Below are 21,299 nucleotides of genomic sequence, written 5' to 3' on the forward strand. Positions count from 1 at the left end.
GTGTGTGTGTGTGTGTTTTCACGAATGTAACTTATCTTTCGAGAGGAGAGGGGAGGAGGAAGGGAGATGGGGAGGGAGGAAAGGAGATGGGGAGGAGGGAGGAGAGAGAGAGAGAGAGAGAGAGAGAGAGAGAGAGAGAGAGAGAGAGAGAGAGAGAGAGAGAGAGAGATGGGAACAGTCTATGCCATTGGGTAATTTTAGACACAAGGCGGGACATATGTAGCTTATCTTTAGTGATTGGTGGAGACAAGGATGGTGGGAGGAGCACTAGGATTTCAAGGACAACACACGGCGTGTGTAGTTGGTATCCAACACACTATACGGGACAACTGAACTGAAGAAAGCTCAGAAAAGAAATATGACGTCTACGTAGGCGTCACCGTATTTGCTACTGGGGCTTCATGACGCCTACATAGGCGTCACCGTATTGAAGGGGTTAATGGTTCTGCATCATTGGCAAAGCAACTCATGTAGCTGTCTATACCCTTGTCCATATCATTCACATATGTGGCAAACATTATTAGAGCCAAGAAATGGAACTCTTTTCTCCGATTGTTAACTTAATAATTTCTCTATTGTCTATTAAGTCTTTCATCCAGTCTAACAGTTTCCCTTGTATCCCTCCTATGATCTCAAATTTTCTTATTAATTTCATGTGTGGCATCTTATCAAATGCCTTTTTGAGGTCTAAGAAAAATGCAATCGACCCATCAATTCCTTTCTTGGATCATGTCTATTAATCTGGAGTAAAAGCATATCAGATTTGAAGTGCACTACCTTCCTTATCTGAAGCCAAATTGCTTCTGGGTTTAAGATGTAACTTTCCTCTAAACGTTTTAATCATTTTTCTTTAATTACTTTCTCGCATATTTTTGCTACGACACTTGTTAGGGATACTGGCCTGTAATTTGTTGGATCTTCCTTATTTCCTCCTTTATAGATAGGTATGATGTTAGTCCTTTTCCAGATTAGGTATTTTTTCCTTCCTTTAGAGAACATTTAATTTTAAATCATCAAATTCCCTCTGCTATGGTTCTGCTTTCCTATGAGATATGCCACGTTACGCGACACTGACAGCAGCTTGTGACTCACCACACCAGACAATGTGCTGTTGGGATTCGCTGGGGTTTCTACTTCAGTGTTTCCTTTTCAACAAGGCCACATCACCTGCTATGCAGGTACAGTGCCTCCTACCTGTTATCCAATACTGGAATGGGTAATTTGTGTACCATAGGTAACAGAAAATGAGCTTATGAATTGAGTTTTGTTTTGGTAAGACAACAGGTGTTACCATATCGTCTTCTGAGTCTGGGCATGTGCGGCCCCCTGCCTCCAATTTCTCTACCAGAAGGGCTAATAGGTCTTCCCAGGGGCTTAGCACCAGGGGCAGTACCTCCGGTGGCAGCACTGCTTATGGCAATGGAGGAGTAAATATCAACCCCTCCAGCCATCAACCCATGTCTGCGCAGGATTCAGCCCATTATTCCCAATGGAATGTAATTTTGGAAGCACTGGCAGAGATACAAAGTGAGATTTCCAAGTTAAAAGTGGACAGACAGTATCCTTCCAATTCACCATGTGTACCTCTGGTGTCAGATGTTCCCCCCACTCATCAGCCTTTATAGGAGCATGATGATGCTGGGCCCTCACACAGGCCACCAGGAGCAGTTTCACCTGCTAGTTTCTCAGGTTTTTTGGAGGCCAGTTGTGAAAATGATGAGGCTTGCATGCTGGGACAAGGTGACAGTCAGTACCTTGCATCAAAGTGCTTAGGCATTTGGCCCACTGGAGACAGTTTCGGCCAAGATTAATAAAAGCTTGGCAGACATGATTAACTTCGTATTAGACAACATTATGCGGGAAGAAGGCTACAAGTCTATCTGTGAGGACGAGATAATGCAAAGGCCTTACAATTGTCCTGCTCTTGCCCCGATGAAATGCAACCATCAGATTTTGATGTTCTTAGGGGGGAAGTCGAAAAAGACCAATTTCCGTCTGAAGGAGGTGAACAAAGATATTCTGAGACCAGCAACTATCATTACAAAGTTGCTGTTGGTTCTTGATAAAGGGGCTCAGGAAGATAACCTCCCAGTGATGGCCCATGAAGTGATGTTGGGCAATGCCAACGTGAGGAACAATTGTAGAATGCCTATCACGATCAAATACATGTGGTATACCTATATCACAATGAAATATAAGAAGAAATAACAATGAGCAAACATATGTAAGAGTGGGCAGATGTGTTATTGTAGACCATGCTGTCAGGTCAAGATGACCAGCCAAATAGCAGGGGTCAGAAGGGTCAAGAGGAAACAGTTTTAACCTCTTCATTCCGAGTAAGAGATTTGCTCTTTAAGCTTTACATATTGCACTCTTCCTACCAAAAACTCATATATCCATAAAACAAGTGATGGACTCATCTTAAGACCTATGAGTTTTTCCATTAGCATATGAAATTGTATAGTGTTGAAAGCACTTGAGAAATCTACGAACAATACCTTAACAAAGTGCTTACAGGATATATTGTTTACATTTTCCAAAGATTTAAGTATATAATTTATAATAGATGGTGTAGCTTCTTCCATGCCCTATCCTTCTTATAGGCAAATTGGTAAACATCCATCTGATGTTTCACTTCAAAATACAGGATTTTTTTATTAACACTCTGAACTTTTCATAAATAGGCATATCAGAGTTACAGATCTGTAATCATTATAACCTTTGGGTATTTGATGTTTTGGCAGAAGAGTAATTTCAGATGTCTCCCATACTTTAAGTATAGAACTAATTTTCAAAAATGGATTTTTTTTTTTTTTTTTGCCTACAGCACCTGTAGGTATACTTAGAATATGTAAGGGAAGTGCTCTTCAGCGTCCACCCACTACTGGTACAGGCAATTTTATTTATAGTGGTACCCATATTTGGGCCCATATCACCACCCAAGCACATCTGGGTATCATGGTGACATGGAGGTAACTTTAAACCACTCGACATATGGCAAAGTATCAAGGCGGTACGTGGTGGGCTTCGAACCTATGCATGGACGTCTGCCCGATCCCACACTCACCACCTTATCCACTATTAGTTGATTACACTAATTGTGAATGAGATATGATTCATTTCTTATGATTTTTTTTTGTTGTTCATGCAAGATTTATTTTCTTTTTAGTTCTATTTAAAAGGAGAGGATATGTTAATAATGTTTAAGTTATGCATGAGCTACATTTTACAGATAGTAAGCATCTTTTGTTTGTTTCTGTGAGAGGGGATGCAATTCTGGCATCTTACCTGAATGTGCATATTCTGGCATTTATAAATAAATGCCAAATGCTATACATCTCCCCTTTCATCCACCTTGGGACACTAATCTACAAATTCAACAATAGCCTCTGAATCAAGTCAGTAGTTATTTAAAATAAATCAAACATGTGATTTTAATTTCACACAAATAAAAATAAAAATAAATTATGGTTATGTGTTTAGTACTAGATGAAACAATACTTACTTTAGTTCGGAGCCTATGCAGTATATGACAAAATGTTGCTTCATGGTTGTTCCATCTCAGTTTCAACAATCCTTCTGACAAAGCCATTACAAAGCTGCACAACTGAAAGAACAATAAGACATTCATTAAGGAAAACAATTTGCACAACAAAACTTTTCTATCTTCAATCAATGGGATAAATTTCTATTTGTATGATCAAGTCTATAAATTGATGCATTAAAACTCATCAAGTATGTCTTCTTACAAACATTTATAATACCTAAGCCAATAGTTGATATAACTCTATTTTCATCATCCTCTTATAAGCCTGATCAAGAAAATACTAAGAACTATGCACAGCTTTTCAGTCAAATAATTCAAGTTTTTTTAATTAGTAGCTAAAACCAATGCACTAAAATGAACTAAGTAAAAGACTATCTATGATAGTAAAAATCTTTACACCATAAGAACTCCACACTCAAAATACCTGCCAAACTTGGGTTCCACTCAGCAACAAACCCTATTTCCTGCATGTTCTTGCTTCAGCTATATCTGCCAAGTCAGAATTTTTCATGTACTTAAGACGGGTTCACACGTGCCAATTTGCAACTGAAATTGCAAGTTGGTATAATTTCCAACTGAATATTGGTGCCTAGCAACTGGAGAAACCAGTTGCAAAACAAGACCAACATGTTGGTCTTATTCAGCTGACTTGTGACTTTATTTATGTTGTGATGTCGCAGAGTAAGCTTTGAAAATGTGATGTTGACGTAGAAAAGATGTTAGAGTTAGTGAGGGAAAAGAACACATCTGGGATCCCAGAAATCAGTTATACACTATAAAAAAAAAAAAACTTGCAGGGTGTTGTTAGAGGCGAGGATTGAAGACTTGTCAGGATTTATTTTGATCTTCCCTTCTACTTAGCTACGGACATATCCACAGGCATTTTCCTTTCTGTTGACTCTTCCGGTATGCCAAAAGAGCAACCACTGCTTCATCATCATCACTGGAGGAAGACATTTTGGCGGATAGCTGTTTGTTTACATTCACTTCCCGCCAAGGAGCCAACTAGTCGATATTTTCCGGTCACTAAGTGTGACATTAAAAAAAAAAAAAAAAAAAAGGCTAGTTGATACTTCTAGAAACTTGCAATTTCAGTTGCAAATTGGCATGTGTGAATCTGCCTTTAGTAACAATATACATATCTTTGGATTGCTCTGAAAGCAGCTAGATTTGTTTTGTGCCAATGACTGTCTTACTAATCCCAAACCATCAGTACTGCATGAGTGGTATCACTCAATAATTTGACAAGTATGTACAAGTAACCTTATAGAAAGATGGTTATCATAACACGTTGATTTTGGTGAATAGACAATGTGTTTAGTGGGTAAAAATACTTCATACGTAATTTAGATGTTCTACTTAGTGCAAATAACAATTATACAAGTATCCTTTAATATAGTAATTTGTGAAAGAAATTGCTAGCAAAATACTAGAACACACATCAGAACTGTTTTTATCAGCCAAATGGAGTCTGTTGTGAAATTGGACATTACCAATTAGTGCTAAGGTAGGTTAGCATCCTAAAGCTAATGTCCCTCAAGGTTAGAGTTCCACAGAATCAAGAGCTGTACAGTTACATTAGGTCAGATTTACTTTCATAAAATTAATTTACTTTTCATTTAATTTACTTTCTCAAGTGAATAATAATAATTAAACCAAATTCAGTGAATTTAGTCAACTGATCTAGCTCTAATCTGTATTTCATTATGATTTTTTACTTATCAATGACAGATCTCATCAAATTCTAATAGCAAAACCAGAGATCAATGGAAAAAATCAATAAAATTTGTTACATTATTTTTCTTCACAAATTTTTTAAAAAATATGCCAAACACAGTTAACGTGCAAAATTGAATTACATTCTACCAGTACTTAACAGATTTCTTTCCAATTTAGCAAAACCTAGGCTCTTTAACCCTTAAACGGGAATGTGACTCCACAAGGAGTCACCCATTAGTGGTTTTGAAAAAGCGCGCCATTTTTCACGCACACCTGGCTCCAAGGTCTATGGGTCTGAGTCAAGTGTCTGTTAATCATTAGATCCAGAGGACAGACACGCTCCTCACTGATGATGCTCTTTCCTTCCTAAGTAAGGGTTGTAACGCCAGATAGACCAACAAAGTCAGTTTGTGAAATATTGACTCATGAATATACTCAGGGGAGAAAACATTGTTCATAGGCCTGTATATGTGATATACAGAGCCTTAGTGCCTTTAACTCATGCTAAATAAATTCTTTGGGTTTTGATAAGAGTCCTGCTACAGTTATTCTCTTGTTCTACACATGTGTAACAGTTATTACTATTTTTCTTCTAGTTTCTTTCATAGGTAAATTTGACATGTCACATCCCTATGGATTGTCTGATGAGAGAACAGAGCAGCTGTTTGCTGAGGAAACTGTAGATCTCACTGGTAAAATAACATTCACCAAAGCCTATTAGCTAGTCACAAATTACTTAGTTATTTATAGAAAATCACATTTTCAGAAATCACCTTTCTTTTGTTCAGAGCACCACAATTGGGGTGGAGAGCATACAATTTATAAACAATTCTGAAATAATGGTTTTAGTAATACAGTCAAGCAGAAGTTATCATGATAAACCATGTTGTGGGTATGCAGGTTCTGATTATTTGTATATTTATCTGTTTATTAACCAAAATGAGAAACTAAAATAGTTCATTTTCATTCGGTCCGAGCACCACAGTTGTGTAGCTAATTAGGAATAATACACTATTTCTTAGAAAGAGCAACCATTTTAGTTTGAAAACATTAAAATGTTCTTACTTTTCTTTCCAAAGAATTTTTTATTTATACACTATAGTCACTATCACTTTCAATACCTTTTAAAAATAAATCATGACAATTAAATTTGAACATAAATCTGTATGCTTTTACTTTCATTGTTAAACAAGATGCTTTCTTTTTCAAATCTGATCAAGTGTAACTCAATAATGATGATCGACATATTTTTTTACAATGTTTTAGCAGTGGGTCCCAATGGAGTCAGGACACAGCGTGAGTGAAAATAAGCGTTTCCGTTTAAGGGTTAATGATATTGCAAAATTTGGTCTAATTTGGCTTTTCCCCAAAAAATTCCCACTTTTCCCCACAGGTCCACCTACTTCTTGGTGTTGGGAGGTACGGGTGGTGACGAGAGGGAGGAAGGCTTTATTTTGCAGTCTTACCACATACACTACTGATCAAATCGAAAACTGCACACCCACGAACAGCTGACACAGGTAAAGCCACTATGCCAGCATGGAGCCAACAACAAGGTAAAAGATAGTCCTGGCACACCTTACGTAACCAGAGATGATTAGGAAATGCATACCCTCCAAGTAATCCACTGCCTTAGCAGAAACAGTTCTTTCTAAAACTTTGTTATTTACGCAATAATTTCAGGTGAGATTTGACTCATCCTTCTGCATGCATGCCACAACAGATATATCCAGGAGACATTACACAATATTCGCACGGCTGACTTACCTTCCTTGTCCCGTTTTGAACAGAGCTCTTTCATGAGCAGCCTTTAACTAAATTTACAAGTAATATCAATGGGTAAAGGCTTAAAATAAGAATGTGTTTCTTATCGTGCAAGCTCTCATATCCGCCATTACTGAGATTCTGACGCTGATCAACAACACTCCGTTCGTATCTTATGTATTGACTTAGTTTGATTTTGATATTTTACTTCTGCTCTTAATATATTGTAAATTACTTAAGCAAAACACTTATAATATTATTAAAAATAATTAAATATATTTAAGTGCTAATGTAAGGTCAATTTATCGAGTAATGTAAACATTTTATGTAGAAGTCAGTTCCAAAACCAGAAAGATGATAGATGCAAGATTTCTAAACTTGTTACTTTTTTGCCGATTTTAAATAAGATTTCTTTATTACAGATTATAGAGAAAGTTTCGAGTACAAAATTCTGTGCGCCATACTGCAACCATACAGGCAGTATATTGTTCATTCAGTTTAAATAATCAGATATTTGAGTCTTTGTCACAGTAATATAGCGTTAAACCTGAAGTAGAATTAATAACCTTTTCCAAAGCTCACAGATGGGCGACAGCCACAGTATATTGTATTCCAATCAAGGAGGTTGAATAAGCGAAGGCGGCATGACGTTACAAAAAGTGAAGCCAGCGCGCTATTGGTCCGCTGCTGTCCCTATCCCCCTTTACATTCAAAACATTACTATATAGTTGGGATGTGCGTTATTAACAAAAAAAAATCAGTATAGGTATTAATAATATTCGGAAATGTACCGATACAGTGCTTTTTCGATATGAGATTATGATACCGATTTACCGATACCCACGGAAAAATATCGGTAATACCAGTATCTTTTTCCCTTTCCTTTGGAAAAATTCCTTTATCTAACATTTTCGGATAGTATGTAATACAATCACACAAGGTAGGTTCAAACTTGTGTTGACATCAGAGAGAGAGAGAGAGAGAGAGAGAGAGAGACGTGTTGCGGAAAAGCGAAGATGAACCCAAGCTTATCTACAAGTATATAAATGGTAAGATGAAAAATAAGAAGGAAAGACAGCAGAGGAAATGAGTGAAATAATAGATGAAAGTTTCAAGACTATTTTCACGGTAGAAAATGGTTTTACAGAGCAAATTAGAACATTGCATTGTCAAGGTTTGCAAGAAATCATAGTGCACAAAGAAGAAATTGGAAAACTACTAGAAAATTTGGATGTCAGAAAAGCGATAAGACCGGATTGTGCGTTGGGTTGGACACTAAAGGAATATAAAGATAAATTATTAGAACCAGTTTGGGAAATGGATAAAAACTCATTAAAAGAAGGAAAAGTACCACTGGAATGCTAACATAATCCCAGTCATAGATATACATAAGAAAGGCTAGATGGCTGATGAGTCTTACGCCAGCGACGCTACCCAGCGCCCATGCATCTTGGTTCGGTGCCCTGTGAACTTCTATGAAACACTGTGTTAGTGGATGCAAGGTGAGCGACCTGCACAAACAAAAATACACTTAACCTGATCAAATCTCGACGGATTTACAAAACTGTTTGGTTTATTAGAAACCTTATTGACGTGGTTAAGATTCAGGCCGCGTAAATACTTGAAATTGCAGTTTCTTTTCTGAAATCGCGATTTGATTTTGCAGCATAGTTGTGCTGTGTGCCTGTAATGGTCATGTGCAAGGCTGGAATCTGGGATTTTCAATTATTATATAGGTTTTCCTGAGACCAATTACTATTTTATGAAAACCACATTTTACTAAATGACAATTTGTATGGATATGGTTGTGTTATTAGCTACCTAAGAAATAGGAGGTTGTGAGTGAGACATTGTGGGCCTATTAGAAGTAGCTAAATATAATTTTTATACAGATGGGTGCACTTACAAGTATTAATTCCTTGCTTTGAGCTCAAGTCATCTATGGCAAATAATTCTAAAGGTCTTGGCTTGGCTTGGTTCGTGTTGTCCGATTCTCAGGGGAGGGTGGGAGGATGTCAGCAAGTAAATTTGGCTTTTGACTAGTAGTGATTTTCAACTCTTCATATCAAGGTTAATTTTATTTATTTATTTATTTATTTTATTTATTTTTTTTTTTTTTTTTTTTTTTTTTTTTTTTTTTTTTGTATTGGAGGCAAGGGCCACCATTTGATGAGATTCAGCCACTCGTACACAAAATATAGAATATTTTGTTATGATTTTCTACATTTCGTCCTCAATCCCATGCTGTATTGATATGGGAGAGATAACTGGCAAACAGTGATCAAAATAACATTCTTCTACATTCTATATTAATTTTGTAGTCTTCTAAACTAAGCAGGCACGTACATACATAGACCCAATTAAAAGAGTGCTTCGGTCCCTGCTCTTCTTGCCCTCGTCCTTTTAACCCCACGTTGTTGTTGTTGTTTTTTTATGAATTATTAAGTTCTTGTTGCGCATAGATTGCCCTGTCTAGCTGAAAGATGTCGTGATAGAATGAAATTAAAATAAACATTAGGTCGTAGCTAGATATGCCCTTTACAACTCACGGACTACATGTGCCCTTCCGCCAACACCATAACTGCATGTTAGGGTATGAATTGTATATAATTATTTTTTTTCCTTGTTTCTACACAGCCGTGAGAAGCGAGGCTGATCTTAGCGAAGAGCACATCCTTTCATTTTCATATGCAAGCACTTCACACGAACTGGCCGTTGTGCTCCCCCCGGCGTTTGTCAGGGAGCTGTGGACTGTGTGTGTGTGTGTGTGTGTACAAGATTATCCTTGTGTAGTGTAAATAACTGTATTGTTAATATAAGGAAAACCCAAGCTGTGTTTTCGTTAACTCCCCTGAGAAGACAGTGTGAGAGAGTTCCTGAACTAACGACACTGCTACTCTTGTGCCCTCTTCGTGGTAACATAACATTGACCACAACACTGGTGGCTTGCGGTGGCACGAATAAGTAAACCAGTGAACAATAGACTTAGTGCAGTGAAGGCGTGAGTGTGTAACGGCTGTTATATCCCATAACGCACTCTCTCTGACGCACTGGCAACTCAGTTCAGCGGCTGACTTATCCGCTAAGTCAGCAGATGCTACCAAAACAATAGGCGTTTTCAGTAGCGGCGCGGCTGGGGGCAAACGAAGTCAAACGGAGGCAAGTTTTCGCAAACGCGAGCAAACGCCTTTCCAAAGCGTTTGCTCTCGTTTGGCAAACGCTTTTTAGCCAATCAGCGTGGAGCAACCCCATCAACCTCATAGAATGAGATCAAGGAGTTACATTTTGAATATAACTGAATAGTTAGACGTATATTAGGCCATAGAAGTGGGTACTGTAGATGTAGATTTACGTTTACATATTGTGCGGCATCCTGGAGAGAACCGATATAAAAAATACGGCGTGAAATAAATTAAGGAGCTGGTGGTAGCTGGTGACATGTCGCATCTATCCGTCCTTGTTGTGGGTGTTGTCCGATTCCATTCTTCTAGTCGTGAATTCGATACAATAATGGATTTACTTTTCTATTATTAGGTGGAAAAAATGATAATTTTTTTTGCAAATCCTTATATCATAGAGTAATGAATGATGGTAAAAATAGATTATCTACTAATTATTGACGTAATTCAATTATATAGGCGTCAGAAAACCGCAGCCATATATCTACAATGGAACACCTTCAAACAAGCCCGCGTAGATCAAACCACTTACAGGACTGAAGACCTGTTGTTTTTTATGAGTATTGCGCTGCTCGGCCCTCGGCATATACAAATGATGAAACAGTAGTGACCTATAATACTCCCCATCAAAGAATAAATCTCCAAACTCTTCCACTATGCTGCTGTGTTTACGTCTTGACCACAGTGCTGGTTCAGGCGACTGATGTGTGCGATAACTTCTCCCAGGGATTGAGATCACAATGACACGGTCGTCTGGCACCACTGACGGTGACCTCAGCACCAAAGACCCTATAAAAGAAAGACTGGAAAGCACCAAAATTAGGTGAAGAAAAGGCTAACTGCTTACTCTGATGTAGTTACTTCGTCCAACACAAGAGGGCTTCACCATCGCATAGACTAAAAATAGGCGAAACGACTGGCGCAATGTAAATAAATAAAAACCTTCATACATAAGTCTTTAAGTAGCTAATATCTTGTATAAGAACATTTTTAGTAATGATTAAATACGCTTTGCTTGACCCATATGAACTCATTTGCGAAGAAAAAAAAATATCAATAAAGTAGACAGAACAGTTAGCATCCACGACCCGTGGGTGGCGGGTGTGCATTTTTCTCACTCCATTCTGTATCAACAAAGTCCCTGCGAAGAAGAGGAGTGCTGAGGCCATCCATGAGGAGCACACCTTCACGGCCTCTCCTGTGGATAGCCAGGGAAACTATTATTCATGTGGAGAATGTAAAACTTCCTGTTGGTGGAGCGGAGAAGTTTTGTCTCACCGCTGCCGCTGACCACATGGCTTCCCCTTGACCTGACCAGACACAAGGAAATTTCTGCTTTATAAATGGACTTAAATGTAATACTATTTCAAGGTATCCGATATGTTCATTTATGAAATTTCGTTGTGAACTGAGTTTATACAAAATACTATGAGCACATTTTGTGCATGTATGTTCAGGGAAATGATTTTGTCATGGGATATTTTGCTTCTTAGATGGGATGTTAGAAGTGAAGGCCAGTAATTGTTGCTATGATTTTTGGAGCCATGATTGGTGGTGTGGATGGTACATACCTATTCTTATTAGTATGCTTATGATTTTCTTTTTTTTTTCAGATTCAATGGGGATGTATTCTCTCTGGGATTTTACTTACTGAACATAAGTAGTAATTATATATATATATATATATATATATATATATATATATATATATATATATATATATATATATATATATGTGTGTGTGTGTGTGTGTGTGTGTGTGTGTGTGTGTGTGTGTGTGTGTGTGTGTAGGACATCATTTTATGGTGTTTTGCTAGCATGTTATGCTTATATTTTGTGTAAACAATTTAGCATGTGCTTGTATTTTCTTTAGAGTATTGTTTGTGCTTAATGTAAACAATATATAATAATAATAATAATAACCAGCATTCTTTGATGTGACAAGTAATGATGCACTGTCTGGTAGATGCTTTACCTAATTCATGCTTGTGTCTGACTGCTTCTACTGCTTTATTGTTTTCTACATTGGAGATGTAAATCTGCGTTGCATAACAAAATATGCCTTTTGCTTCATAAGGTTAACGCACTTTGCTTTCATTGTTTATCAAAGGCGCAAATATTGTCAAAGTAATGGTATTTGTGATACAAGTACAGCAGGTATGAACTCCATATACAAGCATTGCTATATATGTATGTTATACCATGGCACCAATAGCATGCTTATGTCTGTGTTGTCACTCATCATTTGTGTTTTCTGACCTTTTGCCATGACTAACACACCCTTTGTTTGTTTTCTTGTGTACTTTACCTTCAATACTGCTTTTGTCAGTTCTTAATTTTAATGTTCTCTGAACATTTGAATGAAACTGTTTTCAGTGATGCGTTTCTTAACACTGAATCTATTTTTTTTCCCCAGATTATTTTTATCATATGGTTTGTGGCAATAAAGTTTGGAACTTGACCCTTTTTATTTTTCATATTTCCTACACACACACACACACACACAAACACACGAGTGTGTAAATAAGTGAGAATCTCTCTCTCCCTCTCTCTCTCTCTCTCTCTCTCTCTCTATATATATATATATATATATATATATATATATATATATATATATATATATATATATATATATACACACACACACACACACACACACACACACACACGTAATGATAATAGTATTACTGGCTACATCTGGCAGTTCAGGGTTAGTGCTTCGTCCAGACGATAGATGGCGCACGAAAAACAAAATTCCGGTGGCATTTGGTAACTGTTTGGCGTCAAAGTTTTGTATATGTTGAATGCTAAGCCTTCCAGTCTTTCTTCTGTGCTGTCTTTGCTCAGCACTGTCCTGTTCAGCGTGAACTCAAACATGTTTGGCCTTGTGGTAACGCTACTGAAAATGCCTAATCTCTCCCACTACCGCCTAGCTCTGCTTATTTGGGGGGGTGACTCGGACTTTCGCTCCTGATATAAATTTCTGAAGTGATGTGTAGTTTTCTTCCGAGGGGTTGACCCGGGAAACATTACACATTATAAATTCAGGAAAACACTCCCAGTGTTCTGAGCGAGCTACAAACAGCTGGGTGACTGGAGTGGTACTCTTATTACAGCATCGATTACCCGTCCTCATCGCATCCCATCACTCAGCTGGACATCCAGAGTGGTATAAGACTTCTACTCTCATCATTTCTCACTCATCGCTACAGGGAGAAGTATAATACTACACTACACAACTAAAAGCACTCACTGTGTCGAACAGACTTTTCAAATATTTCCGTATCACGGCTACGGAGTTGATCACATATAAATCAGTTGTGGAACACTTCTCAGATTTCTACATAATTTCAGAACTTGAAGCAGGGTCTACTGAGGACTACAGCGACTGCTGATGGTTCCGTGACGTCATTCCTTCTCTGAGAGACAGACTGCCGCCCGTCAAGGTCGCCTGAGGAGCATCTGTGACCTTCGCTTCGTACATAATTTATTTTCTCACATCTTAGGTGAGAACAAGCACAAAGTTAATACTACAATTACACAAAAATAGCGTCACACATTACTTTATTGTTATGCTGGAAGTTATCAATTCTTCTTTTTTTTTTTTTATATATAGCATAACTACGTTAACATAGAGCGCTTCATTCATTTTCTTTGAGTGTTCATGTACATACAACTGTAGTGTTTGGGTAACTGTATTTTCCAGTGACTGCGTGCTATTTTATATATTCTTTCTTTTATATCATATACTGCTATTGTAATTTTGAGTAAATAATTTCTGTGTGTCAGTGACTGCTGATGGCGAAGAATCCCGACAAATTTGATGAATACTTAAACTTATATGAAGACGAAATTTTGCAGGAAGAAGCTAAAATCAGACAACAGTGCGAGAGTAACCTCATTGATGAAGAGGAAAATGAGATAGATAACCCTGACACTCCTGAGTCAGTTACTGCGGCTGAGAGGCTCATAGATTCATATTCAGTTCAAATTTCTCAGCCTTCCGGTGATGTTCATACCTTGAGGAGTGGTAAAACATATCCTGTTCACACAACACCTGCATCCACCATGGCTACTAACACTGTAGGTTCACCAGTCACCGCTCAAACAGTAAAATTTCTTCAAACAGAAAATACTGTTAGACCTTTCACGGGCCAGGATGTGGATTACTCGGTATACACGTTCATGACCATGTGTGAGGATGTCTTGCGTCACTCGGGAACGACAGATGACGCAGACAAAATTGCTTTTGTTAGATCAAAATTAGCGCCTGGTTCACGGGCTCAAAGAATGATGGAAGGCATTTCTTTTCTCTCCCGGAACCTTGGGCAGAATTACGACCTTTTCAAAGAGAAAATGCTGCGTATGTTTGGGGGGTGGAGCTGAAACTACGCTCTTGAAACAAATCATCTCAATTGTGGAGAGTATTGAGAATGGGGACAAGGTGGAGAACCCTTGGGATGCTTCCATACCTGCAGGCAAGCAGATGGAGAGTTGTTTACGAGTACTAAGGGAACAAGGTTGGTGTGAGGGACCAAATAATACCATGATTACATTTGAAAACCTCTCAAAATTTTTTGAAATCTTCTTTTTGCTCTTTCAAGTACATGGGAAAGCGAGACATGCTTTCCTGTCTCTCAACTACACTCCAAATGACAGATTTGATGTACTTGTGTCAACTGCTGAATCCAAACTAAAGGAGGGAAAAGAGGGAGCGTCTGTTGCGGCGACGGTTACCGAGAACTTGCCGGTAGAGTCTTACGCTGCAGTAGTGGGAGCCGCCCTCTAGTTTGTTCCTATTGTAACAAAGCAGGACATCATGAGAAGAGATGCCTAAAGCGAAAGAGCGATCAAAAGAAGGCTACGGTAAAGACAGGCTATTTCACCCCGTCAGCTCAAGCACCCCACACGGGTCAGGGGAAAGCATTGTCGACAAGGCCTAAGAATTCTATATCCACTCACACCCATGCTACCTTCTCACATACCTACCCTCACACTTCAACATCCACTTATCCTCAAACTCCTCCTCCTCCTTCTAGTCATCCTCCTACATCTGCTACTGGTAGGTTTGCCACGACCCATGGCCAGATGAGCACTTCCTCTTCAACACTACCCTACTTTTGCCTTGTCCATGGTTATGGGCGTCACTCATCAGATCGTTGCCGACAGATTGCACAGATGCGGGCGGAAACAGATGCGCGACGTGTTGCTGGCCCTCAGCCGGCGGGGAAGCCGCGCGCCCCGCGACAAAAAAAAAAAAAACAGGTTAGATTGTCCAGATAATCAATCTGCGTTCACAGGCACGAACGACTTAGCCACATACGATAGTATTGTCGCTGCCTGTGCTCAGTCCACTATCATGGCTCTACCTACTAAAATAGGGTCGTGCGGACTCTCCTTGGCCGTGGACACTGGCGCCACTGTGAATGTCCTCTCGGAGGACTCGTTTAGAGCTATCAAACGAATCTTTCGCGGTGGGCGGTGGCCGTTACGCCAGAGTGATTTAAACCTACGTGGGGTGACTGGCTCAGCTTTGAGTATTTCAGGAATGGTTACTTTACCCATACGCATAAAAGAGGACTACCCATTCATTACTTGAAATTCTATGTCACTTCTAACTTCCATCTTCCAGCTGACGGACTTCTGGGATTGTCAGATATGAAGCTTCTTGACATGCAAGTCCTTCCAAACCATAATTCAGTCACAGTTCAGGAAAGACACTTCAAGCAATGCAGGAACCTATGCCCTTATCTCTTCGTCATGACACCAAGCGAGGCGGTGGGGATAAACGTGGCGAGAGTCCCTCGTGTATACTACCGTCGGTTCATGTGTCTCCTCCCACTTTCGCGTCACCTCTCAATTGGAGATGCGTTAAAGCCACTGTGGTGGGTAACCATGAGATTCCGGATCGCGTAGCAATGCGTATCCCCATCACAGTGCCTGATGCACCAGTTAACAGTGACATATGCTTCACTGGTCCTTGTAAACTTCAGCGCCTTGCAGTGGAGTCCACACTTTCCACCGTTCAGGAAGGTAATGTCACTTCTGCGTTAGTGGTGAACGTTACGGGAGGACCAGTACGTGTGAAACATGGTCTCTACCTTGGAGATGGATTAGTTTACGATCAAAAGGTGTTGCCTACTCCTTTAGACTTTCCCAAAGCTTGTGTCGCAACGGTGTCATCCACCTCTGACAGCGAGCTGGGGTCGGGCCCACCTCTAAGCTCGCTTGTCAATGTTGTGGATTACCCAGAGCTGAAGCACTCGCTGTTGGATATTCTCGAAGAACGTCGCAACGTGATAGCGTTGCCTGGCGAGCCCCTTGGTAGTACGGAGCATGCCGAACACCGTATTCTTCTCAAACCAAACACTAAACCAGTTTACATTCCAGCCTACAGACTACCTCACAGTCAGAGGGAAATTGTGGATGAGCAAATCAAAGAGATGCTCCATCAGGGAGTGATCGAACACTCACATTCCCCCTGGAACAGTCCCCTCTTCCTCGTTCCTAAAAGGATGGTAGTTTTCGCCCAGTCATTGATTTTAGGAAAGTAAATGAGGTAACAGAGGATGATCGTTACCCTCTACCGGTCCTGAGTGACTTGCTTATGTCCTTAGGTGGTGGTAATACCATTTTCAGCAGTCTTGACTTGCTGTCGGGGTACTGGCAGGTACCTATGGCGAAGGAGTCCCGGAAATCACTGCGTTTAGCACGCCATCAGGGCACTATCAGTGGTTGCGCATGCCGTTTGGCCTAAAGTCTGCGCCACTTACATTCCAGCGGATGATCAATACATTGTTTGCAGACATGTTAGGTAATTCTGTATATGCCTATTTGGATGACATCATCATCGCCAGTAAATCTGTTGAATCTCATCTTCAGACTTTGCGTTCAGTTTTACAGCGACTGCATGAAGCCGGCCTTCGAGTAAAACTGTCAAAATGCGAGTTTTGAAGTCCAAAATCACCTTTTAGGGCACGTTGTCGATAGTGAGGGAATCCACACAATGGACGATAAAGTGTCCGCAGTCAAAAAATTTCCACAACCAAGAACCATCGAGAATGTGAGATCATTCTTAGGTTTAGCAGGTTACTACAGACCTTTTATTAAGGATTTTGCTAAACTTGCATCACCACTCAACCAGTTACTCAAGAAGGACGTTTCATTTCATTGGAGTGCTGCACAGGAGCGTAGTTTCCAGGATTTAAAAACAGCTCTCACACAGGCTCCCGTTCTAGCATTCCCTGACTTCTCATTACCTTTTGAACTCTACACAGACTCATCCTCGTTAGGGCTCGGCGCAGTGCTGACTCAGAGGACACATAGGGGTAAAAATCGTGTGATTGCTTATGCGAGTAGGGTTCTTAACTCTGCGGAAGCGAACTACTCAGTCACGCATCAGGAAGCTTTAGCTGTCATCTGGGCTCTTACCCATTTCCGAGATCTAATACTTGGGTACCCAATCACAGTTTTCACAGATCACGTCGCCGTCACAAATCTTTTCAAGGGACGTAATCTTAGTGGCAGGCTTGCACGCTGGTATCTTACATTGCAAGAATACTCTCCTCAGTTCAAGTACCTTCCAGGCCGTGCGAATGTCGTAGCTGACGCTCTATCACGGAATATTCCAGTGAGTGCAGTCTCTCAAGCATCCCCAGTACATAATTTTTCTCTCCAGGAACTCGGCGTGGAACAGCGAAAGCATGAGACATGGGGGAAAGTAATTTATGCTCTGGAATCTGGTGATCTTTCCACTTTGCCCTCCTTACATGTACCCTTCTCACAATTCTTTTATCACCATCTAATGTCTTATGTAGGCGAGGCCCAAAAGAAGATGGAGGCAAAGATCTTTTGGTTATTCCAGAAGTTTTTGTTCCAGTCATTCTACAACTTATGCACGATCACCCTACAGCTGGACATCCAGGTCGTGACAAAACCCTGGCTGCCGTCCGTCGTGCATATTATTGGCCTCGTATGAGAGTAGACGTTGTCGATCATGTTTCGCGTTGCGTTAGCTGCGCTAAGCATAAGGGCGTTACGTCTGGTCCTGCGCCTATGCTAGGATACCCACCACCTGCACAACCATGGGATGTAGTTGCAATGGACCTTCTGCAGCTTCCTAAGAGTCGCCAAGGCTCCCAGTACCTCTTGGTTTGCGTAGATCATTTCTCTCGTTTTGTAGTTTTGTCCCCGGTAAAAGCTAAGACAGCACCTGCGATTGCACATGCGCTAGTTACGCACTTGTTCTGTCCTTACACCACTCCACGTGTTCTCCTTAGCGATAATGGCACGGAGTTCAGAAATGCCTTGCTATCGGAGATCTGCGCTAAGTATAACATCAAACAGACGTTTACCGTAGCTTACCATCCAAGTTCAAATGGCCTGGTAGAGAGGGCGAATCGTAAAATCCTTGAAGCCCTCCGTCATGTTGTCACTAGCTTACATGACAACTGGGAAGACTGGATTCCTCAGGTTGCGGCTTGCATTAATGGTTCGGTATGTGAATCAACTGCGAAAACCCGCACTACATTCTCTATGGAGTAGATAAGAGATTGCCATACGACTTGTTGGCGGGTCCTCTAAGCCTGTCTATAACATAGATGACTACTCTTCCCAGCATCTGCGAGTTTTCACAGACATACATAAAAGGTTAGGGAGAAATTGCTTGCTTCTAGGAATGAGATGATGCAGCAACAACACAAGCGTGCAACTCCTATCACCTTTAGAGTAGGAGATATGGTGATGGTTCAAGCGCCCCCGAGGGAATCCAAATTGTCCCCTAAGTTCATGGGTCCGCGCTTAATTGTCAGCGAGGGTAATGGTAACAAGTTTGCAGTTTTGACCCAGCTCTCAATACTGTAGAAATGGTTCACAGTGACAGGCTCAAGATAACTAAGGCTTCTGATCCAGCTTTGGATAGTCGCACTTGCATACCGAGTAATAATCCTCCAACCACTGCCATCCCACCTACTAGTCATCCTACTCACTCTTATAATCTCAGGTCACGAACCTAACGCAACGCTTTCTTGCAGCAATGGCGTTTTTCCTGCTTCTCTGGGGAACATTAGGGACTGCATTGGCTACTCCAACACATCTCAAGCCAGGGGCACTCGTTGCGCCCTTGGGAACAGTGACCCTAGTGGAAGATGCGTTGTTCGTCCGCTATTCTTACTCCACTCTTCACTCAGTGCCGGGAGTCCTGAGGGGCGTTGCTTCAAGCTTAGCGGAGATGGTTCGGCGAGTGGAGGTTGAACTCGCCGAACAGACAGACACACCATCTTATCCTCATTCCACTTCTATTCTCAACCTCCTAAAGACTCGCTTAACTTTTCTCTCTAACAAACTTGCTACCGCTACGTACGACTTTTCTAAACACCCAATGCATGCTCGGAACAAGCGAGGATTGATCAATGCCTTCGGTAAAATTTCCCAAACTCTCTTTGGTACAGCGATGGATGAGGATGTACAGGATTTACGTGAACGCTACAATCATCTTGTCAACATTGCAACTACTAATAGACGAGTCATTAATATGCACAGTAAACACATTGCTAGTCTGGAATCACATTTGAAAGATCTCCTTGGCCATACCAATCACCTTCGTAGTGTACTTAACGATGCAATAGTTCGCATAGCTGAATTGACGGACTTTGTTCTCGTAGATCAGTCACTGGAAGTTTTAGAATCCGCTCTAGATGCCATGCTTTCCTATAATTCTGTCCTCATCCAAAACCTTGTTAATGCCAGCCGGGGTATAGTAACTGCTGCTCTTTTCCCTGTCGCTGATCTAATCAAGACGCTTGACATTGGACAGACTATTTTCAAATTACAACCTTTGTTTAACCGTGATATTGTGGAACATTATTATCCCATCTTAGAAACGGTTCTCACGCTTGAAGCTGTCGTCATCTATGTTCCTTTCAAATCAATGGACACCTTTCATGCTTATGAAATCATTCCTTTTCCATTCTCTATTAACACCTCTGTCCTAATCCTAGACTTACCTCCTACTCTGGTTTTGATTGCAAAGGATTTTTCCGTGTATACCACTACCTCAAGGGACTCGCTGAGTAGCTGCATGTCATCGTATTTACACCGATATCACTGCGATGCTACCCTTTTATTTTTCGCCCCATTGTAGGGAATATGTGCGAGGTCATCCTTACTCGTGTTCACGCAGAGGATGCTCTCTTAACTTGTCCCTATAGACATATAGTTCCACAGGCCATTTTTCAACATCCGTTCCATGGTTATCATTACTTCTTCCCAACTCCCATCCCTCTCGCAGTTGTTTGTCCGAATGGTACAATGTATGAGAGGGTTGTTGGTCATCATGCAGTTCACAATTTTTGTCATGTTACGTCTACTAATCTGACCACCTATCCTAAACGTCTCTACGAAGCTTTTACTGTCAATATATCTGCTCCTCATCTTTTCCCTTTATCTATTTTGCAAAATCTATCTTTTTACAGGCTTTCCTATGTTACTAACACCTTACATGAAATTAGATTTTCAAACCAGTCAGAATTTGCTCAAGCCTTAGAAGAGTCTCTTCCAGAGTACCTCGATCCTGTTGTTTTCTATCCTAGTCTCTTAGTTCCTATTCTCCTGACCATTTGCATTTTACTTCCTCTCTTTATTTGTGTTTACAAAGCGTTACGCCTTTATTCTAATCTTCATGCTGCCAAAGTTGCCCAGCGGCGATTTCACTCTCAACCATGAACTTCCTGTAGTACACTTTAACACGGCTAGGTACACGATTAGAATATTTCTATGTATGCTTTCTTTTTATGCCGCGAGGACGCGGCAGGTATGTGACCGAGCGGTGTTAGGGTATGAATTGTATATAATTATTTTTTCCTTGTTTCTACACACAGCCGTGAGAAGCGAGGCTGATCTTAGCGAAGAGCACATCCTTTCATTTTCATGTGCAAGCACTTCTTATGCTAAGTCAGTATACGTTCCCACAGGCTCAGTGTGGGAACCTCTGGTTGCTGGATTATATATATGTAATTATAACAGCATAGACATATATTTAGTACTATCATATATTTTATTTCTTTCATTTATGATTAAGTAATACTTTAACT

The 21,299-nt window shown here is 40.3% G+C and overlaps 1 protein-coding gene and 1 long non-coding RNA gene across 8 annotated transcripts in view; one reads left to right on the top strand and one right to left on the bottom strand.

The window, feature by feature from the left end:
- Positions 1–7,191, bottom strand: part of LOC123498242 (protein abrupt-like) — a 328,757-nt gene extending 321,566 nt beyond the window's left edge. For 5 of the 7 annotated variants that reach the window (XM_045245419.1, XM_045245418.1, XM_045245417.1 and 2 more), the window contains exons 1-2: positions 7,034–7,191; positions 3,506–3,607 (exon numbers count right to left, since the gene is read on the bottom strand). In XM_045245419.1, coding sequence (XP_045101354.1) covers positions 3,506–3,592 — 87 coding nt within the window. In that variant the 5' untranslated portion in view covers positions 3,593–3,607; positions 7,034–7,191. Of the gene's footprint in view, positions 1–3,505; positions 3,608–3,971; positions 4,037–6,669; positions 6,807–7,033 lie in introns of those variants that run through there. The other 2 variants (XM_045245414.1, XM_045245416.1) reach the window with 2 other exon arrangements.
- The window catches only part of LOC123498245, a 58,051-nt gene extending 48,217 nt beyond the window's left edge, over positions 1–9,834 (top strand). Inside the window, exons 2-3 of the long non-coding RNA XR_006672658.1 lie at positions 6,660–6,786; positions 9,668–9,834. This is a non-coding gene — a long non-coding RNA (uncharacterized LOC123498245). The remainder of the gene's footprint in view (positions 1–6,659; positions 6,787–9,667) is intronic.
- Positions 9,835–21,299: the final 11,465 nt, after the last annotated feature.

The sequence above is a fragment of the Portunus trituberculatus genome, chromosome 47 (assembly GCF_017591435.1).
Source record: "Portunus trituberculatus isolate SZX2019 chromosome 47, ASM1759143v1, whole genome shotgun sequence".
NCBI classification, from domain to species: Eukaryota; Metazoa; Arthropoda; class Malacostraca; order Decapoda; family Portunidae; genus Portunus; species Portunus trituberculatus.